This window comes from Triticum urartu, chromosome 5 (genome assembly GCF_003073215.2).
Source record: "Triticum urartu cultivar G1812 chromosome 5, Tu2.1, whole genome shotgun sequence".
Classification (NCBI taxonomy): domain Eukaryota; kingdom Viridiplantae; phylum Streptophyta; class Magnoliopsida; order Poales; family Poaceae; genus Triticum; species Triticum urartu.
Window position 1 is genome coordinate 259,498,216 of NC_053026.1, and position 8,797 is coordinate 259,507,012.

At 48.0% G+C, this 8,797-nt stretch overlaps 1 protein-coding gene across 1 annotated transcript; it reads left to right on the forward strand.

Annotated features, from left to right (window-relative positions):
- The first annotated feature begins 2,260 nt into the window (after positions 1–2,260).
- Positions 2,261–8,521, forward strand: LOC125508539 (DNAJ protein JJJ1 homolog). Its single transcript, XM_048673267.1, has 3 exons — positions 2,261–4,046; positions 8,152–8,207; positions 8,293–8,521. The coding sequence occupies exons 1-3, from the start codon at positions 2,361–2,363 to the stop codon at positions 8,360–8,362; spliced, it is 1,812 nt and encodes a 603-aa protein (XP_048529224.1). The 5' UTR covers positions 2,261–2,360; the 3' UTR covers positions 8,363–8,521.
- Positions 8,522–8,797: the final 276 nt, after the last annotated feature.

An 8,797-nucleotide genomic window follows, 5' to 3' on the forward strand; every position in this document is an offset into this window, starting at 1 on the left:
GGGGTGCATGCCGATGGTCGTCGTGGTACTTGGCGTTTCATTCAGCACTCTTTCGAGCATCCGTGTGATCTTGTCGGTGGTGTACTTGGCGATTTCCAAAGCGACCTTGACGCATCCGTTCATAGAGGTACTTGGCGGTTTCGTTCAGTCGGTCTTGCCGGTCTCGGTAATGTAGTTGTACAATAGCGTCATCAAACTTGTCGAACCCAAACTCTTGGAGGACCGTCGTGGTACTTGGTGTTTCTTGTAACGGACGTCCTTTCGACCTTGAGAGAGAAGAAACAGCATGCCCACAGCGCCCAGTGTGGATGGTCCTGCAGCAACAGGAGGTCGATGGCGGAGCAACAACAAGACGAAGAGCTCGGCGGCCTGGACTCGCCAGTCGGAGTGACGACGGGGTCACCGGGTGGCGCAGGGACGGAGCAGCATCGGACGGCGAGGTGGATGTGCTGCCGGTGCCCCGCGGAGGCAGCAAGGCCAGGGAGGCGCGGCAGCGAAGCACGGCTCGCGAGCAGAGGAGGAAATCGTGGCGATGGTCATGGACTCCGGCGGCGACCGGACGCGGGGAGGCACTGCCTCGGGCGACGAGGTAGCTCGAGGAGGACCTCAGGAAGGGAGGTGCACGGCCAGAGGGAGGCGGAGCAGTGGACGGCAAGAGGAGCCGAGCGCGCGGGAGGCCGGTCCGGGCGCCATGGCGAGACGGCGGCGCAGAGGCGCGAGGCGAGCAGCTGGAGCGACAGCCGAAGGAGGCGCGACGAGGTGCAGGTGGAAGAGGCGCTCGGCGGGTCGAGGTTGAGCTCGCGTGCGAGGGCAGAGTGTGAGGGCTCGGGGCTCCTCCCTGGTGCGTGAGGAAGAGAGCGAGAGGAGGGTGTTTCGAGCAGAGCGCTGTAGGGAGATGGGGATCGAGGAGATGGCTCCTGGCGGCAGTGAGGGAACGAGGGAAAGAGGGAGTAGCGACTCAGGAAGGCTAGGGTTTGATCGGGAGTGGGCCTTGGGCCAAATTGGACTGCGGACTCCCTTCTCTCTTTCTCTCTTCTCTTTAACTTCTCGGAAAAAACAGAAAAGGACAAAGAAGGAAAAGAGAGAAAGGAAGCAAAGAGTGGACAAGAATTTGGGCATGGGGATTACTTTCCCGGACTCGCAAAAAAATAAGCTCGATCCAGAAAATAAAAGTGGCATGATTGAAAGATCTAGATTCAAATCCATTTGAATTTAATTCAAATGGTTTGAATAAGTTCAAGGTAATGAAGAGTCCAAAACTATTTGGATTTTTGGTGGAGCTCCGGAAAATGATGAAAGAATTTACGGACAAGGTTCGAGGTCAAGCAGCAAGATAACAAAGGCATGGGGAATTTTGCAAGTGTGTTTTAGGTGATTCCATAAGAATGGATTATTTTATAATAGCTCCACTAATATCGGGAGGATATATTATAAAGAGAAGTCATCCTTCCCTCGATTTAAATGGATCGAAGATCCATACGATTTATTTAGTTGAGATGCAAAAGATTTATGAGATGATGGCATGATGACATGATGCAATGCAAAAAAATAAAAGGGCAAGCACAAATGAAACACACGGCGAAACCCGGAATATAAGGAAGCCTTCTCGAGCATCGGTCTCGGGGCGTCACAACACATCTCTCTCTTCCCCCTCCGGCTAGCAGTTTAGTTAGAGCCTTTTAGTTCTGGCAAGGTTGGAGCTCGGATGGACGATGGCGCTTCATCTTTGAGTTGGTCTTCCTGACTTTGATTCTCACCCAATTCGTCTGTTAGGAAGTCGATGGAACTCTGCCATAAATTCATGTCTTCTCCTTCGAGCGAAGTTTCTCGTCGTGTGTCAGATCTGGTACCAGATGCTCCACATCAGTCCAACGACGACGACTACGACTCCAAGTTCCTGGTCCTTAAGGCCATATATGCATGAAGATTTACCGGTTGTCATCAACAAGGTCCAACCGACTCTGATATGGGAACAGTGTCGGTGGCTTGTTCTGGCAGCGATAGTGGTTGTTCGATGATCCAGATATCTCGATGTAATTTTAATTATATTTGAAGTGCTTTATACTTTCGGTGAACTTTTATAATAGGCCCCTATTATTTTATATTTACTTAAAGAAAAAACAATTCAGACTGGCAGTTTATCGAACAACCCGTAGGAAACCGAAACTGTGTGACATCCAAGCAAAACAGAGTATAATTCGGAGACGTACAAAATTACAACTCAGTACTCTAAAAGAACAGTTATCGTCCAGCTCTAAGTTAAGCCCACCGTTATTTACACGGCAACAAGTCTTCCCTGCCTCTTTCCCTGAGCCAGGCCCGCCTCGAAAACCCTAGCGTCGTCGTCGTCGGCGGCGGCCATGGCGTCGGCGGCGTCCAAGTGCTGCTACTACGAGATCCTCGGACTCTCCCGAGACTGCTCCCCGACCGACATCAAGCTCGCGTTCCGGCGCCTCGCGCTTACCCTCCACCCCGACAAGCAGGCCCCGGGCTCCGACGTCGCCGCCGCCACCGCCGCCTTCCAGGAGCTGCAACACGCGCACTCCGTCCTCTCCGACCCCCAGGAGCGCGCCTACTACGACTCCCACCGCTCCCAGATCCTCTTCGCCGACCCCGTCTCCTCCCGTTCCGGCACCGCCTCCGCCTCACCCGTCCCCGACCTATTCTCCTTCTTCTCCACCTCCGCCTTTTCCGGCTTCTCCGACTCCGGCCGCGGATTCTACAAGGTCTACGGCGACGTATTCGACAAGGTATACGCCCAGGAGGTCGCCTATGCCCGCCGCATGGGCATCCCCACCGACTCCATCTCCACGCCGCCGGTCATTGGCAACCTCGACTCCCCTTACACCCAGGTCACCGCTTTCTACTCCTACTGGCTGGGTTTCGGCTCGGTTATGGACTTCGGGTGGGCGGCCGAGTGGGACGCATCCCGTGGGGAGAACCGCCGTGTTAGGAGGCTCATGGAGGAGGATAACAAGAAGGCAATGCGCAAGGCGCGGCGGGAGTATAACGATGCTGTGAGAGGGTTGGCTGCCTTCTGTAAGAAGAGAGATAAGAGGGTGGTTGACATGGCACTGCGGAAGAAGGCAGAGGAAGAGAAAAAGAAGAAGGAAGAGATGGAGCGAAAGAAGGCTGAGGAGAAGAAGAAGAAGGAGCGGGCAATGGCGTATCAAGAGCCTGAGTGGGCGAGGGTGGACGAGATCGAGTTAGCCTTTGAGGAAGAGGATGATGAGGAGACGAGGGAAAAGGCCAAGGAGGAGCTGTACTGTGTCGCCTGTAATAAGAAGTTCAAGTCGGAGAAGCAGTGGAAGAACCATGAGCAGTCAAGGAAGCATAAGGATAAGGTGGCTGATCTGAGGATGGCCTTTAAGGAGGAGGAGGAGGCTCTAAAGGAAGCCGAGGAGGAGGCAGGAGGTGAGTGGGAAGAAGTTGATGTGGGGTTCGACTTCAAGCCTGCTAACGAGTCCGAGGAGAGTGATTGGTCAGATGCTGCAGAAGAGTTGGCTGAGGAGTTGGACGAGGGCTTGGAGGTGGCGGATGAAGACAATGGTAATAAGGACTTCAATAATGGGGAGCAGGAGGTTGGTTCATATGATGAGACAAGTGTGTTGGAGGCGATGTTGTCAAGCCGTAAGAACAAGAAAAGTGGCTATGTGGTTCCTCAAGAGGAAGCTCCTTCTGTTGTTACAGAGGATGATAACAGTGAAGATAGAAATTCTGAAGTTAAGAGTGTCAAGAAGAAAGGACGCCGGAGGCGGGCATCAAAGAAGGGACAAGATGAAGGTAGTTATGCTGATAGTGGACATGGTATGAAGAATGATGTTCCGTATGAGGAATCTGTGCATGATAATGATGAAAATGATGCTGATGATAAGGCGGAAGGTCCACCCACTTCTAATGATGACGGCACATCAGCAAGCGTTGGAAGCCAACAGAACGAAAAGACTGACAATCCTAAAAAGAACAAAAAGAACAAGAAAGGCGCAGAGAAGAAAACAACTGTTTCTGCTGACCTAAAGTTCACATCAAAGGGAAAGAAGCAAAAGGTAAATTTACAATTGTGCTCTTTTCCAATCCAGGACATAGTTCTTATTTTTGTCGTATACTTCGTAGCAAGCTTATCCTGGTATTTGTGTTGTGGTTAAACCCTGTAATGTTGTTTCGATCCGATAGCAAAAACTATTTGACATTGTTTGAGCCATATATGCAACTTCAAGTTGCTTGATGAACCGCCTAACTGCTCAAACCCCGTATAATTTCCAATGGTTGTATTAAGGTGAGCAGATAGGGTGTCTTTTGTCGCTGAAGAACCACTTATTTGGAGCCCTGTGTGAGCAGATTACTATATACTCCATTTGTGAGAACTATGTCACTAGAGAGCCATGTGCAAAAGGGTTGATTATACAGTTTTACTAAAGCACATCTAGATCTGCCAAGTATTGCACAACTAAGTCCTATGTCATTGATTTTACGTGGAGATTTGTGCAAATATTTTCTTTTGTCTTTTTTTTCCTTCCTAGTTTGAACTAGGACACATCTAGATATGCCCTAGGCAGACCCTTGATTTTATACTAATAAGAACATAGTTTCCTAATCTCGTGCTATGTCAATTCCAGCGCCCTGTCGGGGAAGGTTGTCCCTACAAGTTAGTTCAATGGGCTTCTAGCATGTTTGTGATGTTCTAATACATTTTTATATATTCATCATAGTGTGGATTACGAACATCTTATTGATATATGATAGGAAGGGAAATATGATGATAGCCTTCATGAGAACTGTGTATGGTGATTGAGCATGTGAGTGCTGATGGGTTTTGAGCTAGGCAGATGGAGTTATTGTTTTATGTACAAGTGTTTTTTTTTCTTCTGCCGGGAGTACAGTGTTCTTGTCTTTGATAGTTTTCGTACTATAAAAACTGAAGTCCCTGGACTTATGAGATTGAACTCATGATACTAAATACCATTTACATTTAGTAATTAAGTGAAGATAACTAACTCTTCATTTTATTTTATACACACCCTCTTATGGGTATCTCTTGTTTGCTAAACTCAATATTTTGGCATGAAATCCAAGAGATACAGATCTGATCCGCCACTCTAAACTTTTATGCTCACCCATCATCTTACTTGGGCTTTCATACTTGGGAAAATAAAGTTGAGTACGATTAAGTATATGTCATAGGACATTGGTCAACATAATATACGAGTTAGTCAGTTCCATGTCAATTGCCATATGATGATGTCAGTTCCATGTCAATTGCCATATGATGATGTCAGTTCCATGTCAATTGCCATATGATGGTGTCAGTTCCATGTTAATGGCCATATGCTGCTTTTCTGTGTGTCTGTTCAACTAAGTTGGTCTAGATTGGCATAATTCCAGTTTTCTTTTATTCTTGTTATATGTTTGAAATTAGCTCATGTGTTTTGCTCCCCTAATGAAACACACACACATTACATCCATGCACAGATGTGAAATCTTATAAAAAATAAAAATCTTTTGTGTTTCACCGTGGCTGTGGTTTGTAAGCCGAGGCAATATATTTCCAAATTCGTTTCATCATGAAATATATTTCCACACTATATTTGATGTGGTGTATATTAGTATATTATTCTATGGACTTGGTCAAACTTAGACTTAGGACAAAGCTAGAACTTCAGTTAATTTGGAATGGTGGCAATACATCTTATGGTTCCAATGTTTGTAAGCCGAGGTGAGGCGAGGCGCTGTACCCCCGCCTCACCTTTTAAGCGCTTGTAGCGTAAGGCGAGGCGACGCCTTAGACACATAAATATATTATAAATATGGCAGCCAATTAGGAGATTTAACAACTAGCATTAATGTAAATGCTCCACAAGTTGCATAACATGATAACTTTTACCAAAGCATAGGCCTCAAATCATGTTGTGAGCTAATATATGACAGGAAGGCGCCTTTGAACATCAGCTTCATCCTCCTCATCTGTATATCGCTCCATAGCTTAAACTTTATTGTGTTCTAATGAATTGCGCATCTCTTTCCTAATCTCGATGGATGCCATGGAACACTTATCCGCATCACTGGAACCCCCAGAAAGGTGCCGCTTCAGCCTTCTCACTCCAGCATGGACTAACTTGCCATACAATGTACACTGGAATAAATCTTTCCTTTCTAAATCTGGCCAGAACCATACTTCCAAGCTGGATTGTTGGATGTACCTCTTCTCCTAGGATCATTGGATAGATCATAAGCATTACCAGCCACAGGATCCATCAGAGCAGGTACACCTGGCTACTGCAGCAACACTGAGAGAAGGCCCAACCAGCCGTTAAAGAAAAAGAGAGAAGAGCCAAATCACTAGAGCAACCAGATCAAGCATGGGGAAGGAGAGAAGCGGTGGTGGGGCTGCTGCCTTGTTGGTGGATAAGCAGATTTGGGAGGAAACTGATGTGCGGGAGGAGGAGAGGGGGCAAGCAGCCAGGCACATCTACCTTATGCTGCTGGGAGAAACAAAGCACTGGGAGAGGGGGGATAGAAGAAAGAGCAGAGGGTGGGGAAGTGAGATGAGCGCGGGAGTCATACCTTGCTGATGCACCCAGAGGAGGAGGGGCACAGGTCGAGCCGTGGAGGAAGGTGCCACCGCCAAAGGTCCAGAGAGGAGAGGAGGAATCCCTTTACGATTGGTTCGATCCTCCGTCCTCCCCCCTCCTCGCACCTGTTCGTGCGTGAGCCAGTTTTTCCCACTAAAGTTTCCTGCACGGGCCACTCTCAGCCGCCCATGCCGTCTGATCTGGGACAAGGCATCGCCCTGCGCCCCTAGGTGGACGATTCAGACATCCTACTGTCCTAGGCGGACGCCTTACGGAGCTGTCAAAGGTGAGCCCGATGCCCTGCCGTACCTTAGGTGCGCCTTAAAAACAATGTGTGGTACTATACGGAGCTGTCAAAGGTGAGCCCGATGCCCTGCCGTACCTTAGGTGCGCCTTAAAAACAATGTGTGGTACTATACGGACATGCAGAATTCGTTCATCGAAACCATGTTTGGCCTACACACGTGGCATGTTGACGGTCGCTATCGAAACCATATTTGACCTTTCATTCTCACTCGCGGTCCCTCCTTTCTATTCCCCACACACAAGTTCATGGCGGCAGACGGTGGAGCGACTGCATCCTGGAACAGGTGAACCTTAAGCATAGCCAGCGCCCAGCGGTCACCTCTGATGTGTGCTATCCTTGCTCTGAACTGGGCTCCTTGCTGGCGTCACAGCACTCTAACGGTATTCAAACCCCCAGGGCACTGTACCACTAATGTTCCATGCTGACCTGCTGGAGGAGGCATTCTTCAGCAGCAGCAGCGGCCATGACGTGGAGGAGAAGCAGCTCCAGAAGCCATGGATCCTAGTGCTGACTCCTTTGACTCGCTCGTCTTCACGTGTGAACGTTGGCATGCTGGCATGCTAGATGTTGTGTATCTGTGCCCCCTGGGGTGAGGGGAGCTGTTGCTTGTGCTGCGGACAAAACAAGCTGATGTCTGTGCTTGAAAACCTCATGAAAACGAGCTGTTGCTTGTGTGTCTGTGGCACCCGCAAATCACGAGGATTGCAGCATGGGTGCTATCCGAGAGCCGCTGAAAGGCAGCACCACCACTGGCGCTGGGTGCCTGGATGTAGCAGTGGCTTTCAAGGTGCAGTTGCTCCACCGATGCTGTCGCCGCATGCTCATGTCTGCGGAAAAGGAACGAGGGACCCCAAGTGAGAATGCGAGGGATACCAGAGGTTTGCATGCAAAATAATTCTGTATTTGGTTATTCACATGGGGCACATGTTGACGTGGTGACCGTCAACATGCCACGTGCGCAGGTCAAACATGGTTTTGGCAGCTTAGGACCTGTGATGAACTACAAACTTTTGGAACCTGAATCTGTAGTGTTGAAGTTTTTGGACTACCGTGACACAAGAACAGTTTTAGGGCCTCTGCATTTCACTCTTTGGAAAACACATAAATTTCCGACGATCAAATATTGCTAAATGCTACTTGTTAAGCATTTGTAATACAATCTGGATTTTCTTTCACGAGGATAATATGAAGCTTTTGTTTGCATCAAGTATGAATTATTAATCTTTACGTGACATGCCATTTTCAACAATAAGTAACACTGCTTCATCGTACCAGGAGGTTTCGAAGGCACGCAATGATTGTGAAACATGTGGAGATACTTTCGAGTCAAGGTACCCTCCCTGCCCTCTCATTTATTTTGCTGCCACATGCCCATTACATTTTGTTAACCTGAAATAACCTTTATGTTTCATTCAGGAGCAAGTTGTTTTCTCATTTGGAAGAAACAGGTCATGCTGTGATCAAGGCACGACAGAAAAAGCATTAAGGCGAGGAATAATTAGATATTTTTTGTTTGAGCATTCTCTCTCCCAGTTCTAGTTGGTGGTAGCATGTCGATATCAGTGCTCTGCCATTCTTGTAACATGTCTTGTTTTGGGCGCCTCCATGCACATGAAGGTTTTGACCTGAAATCAGTTTCCCTTCCCCTCGTCTTGTTTGTAGGGAGGTGCTTGCTGTCTTTGGTTTAACACATTAACAAACAGAGTGAAAACACCATATCACCCAGGGAATCCTGTTTATGAAAATGTCATTTGATAAATAGTTTCTTTCTCATTTTTGCCAACCAACAAAGACAAGACACACATAGTGCTACTTTGACAGGATGTGACAGACAAATCTTAGGGAGAGGGTAAGTTTCTGTGGTCATGCCACTTGTTATTCTTGAAAAAACGTAGCGTAACAAACTGAGTCGATCCGATGT

Coding starts and splice junctions, on each gene's coding strand:
- LOC125508539 (XM_048673267.1), top strand. CDS start 2,361: ATGGCGTCGGCGGCGTCCAAGTGCTGCTACTACGAGATCCTCGGACTC. Junction 4,047..8,151: donor CAAAGGGAAAGAAGCAAAAG/GTAAATTTACAA, acceptor TCATCGTACCAG/GAGGTTTCGAAGGCACGCAA. Junction 8,208..8,292: donor GGAGATACTTTCGAGTCAAG/GTACCCTCCCTG, acceptor TGTTTCATTCAG/GAGCAAGTTGTTTTCTCATT.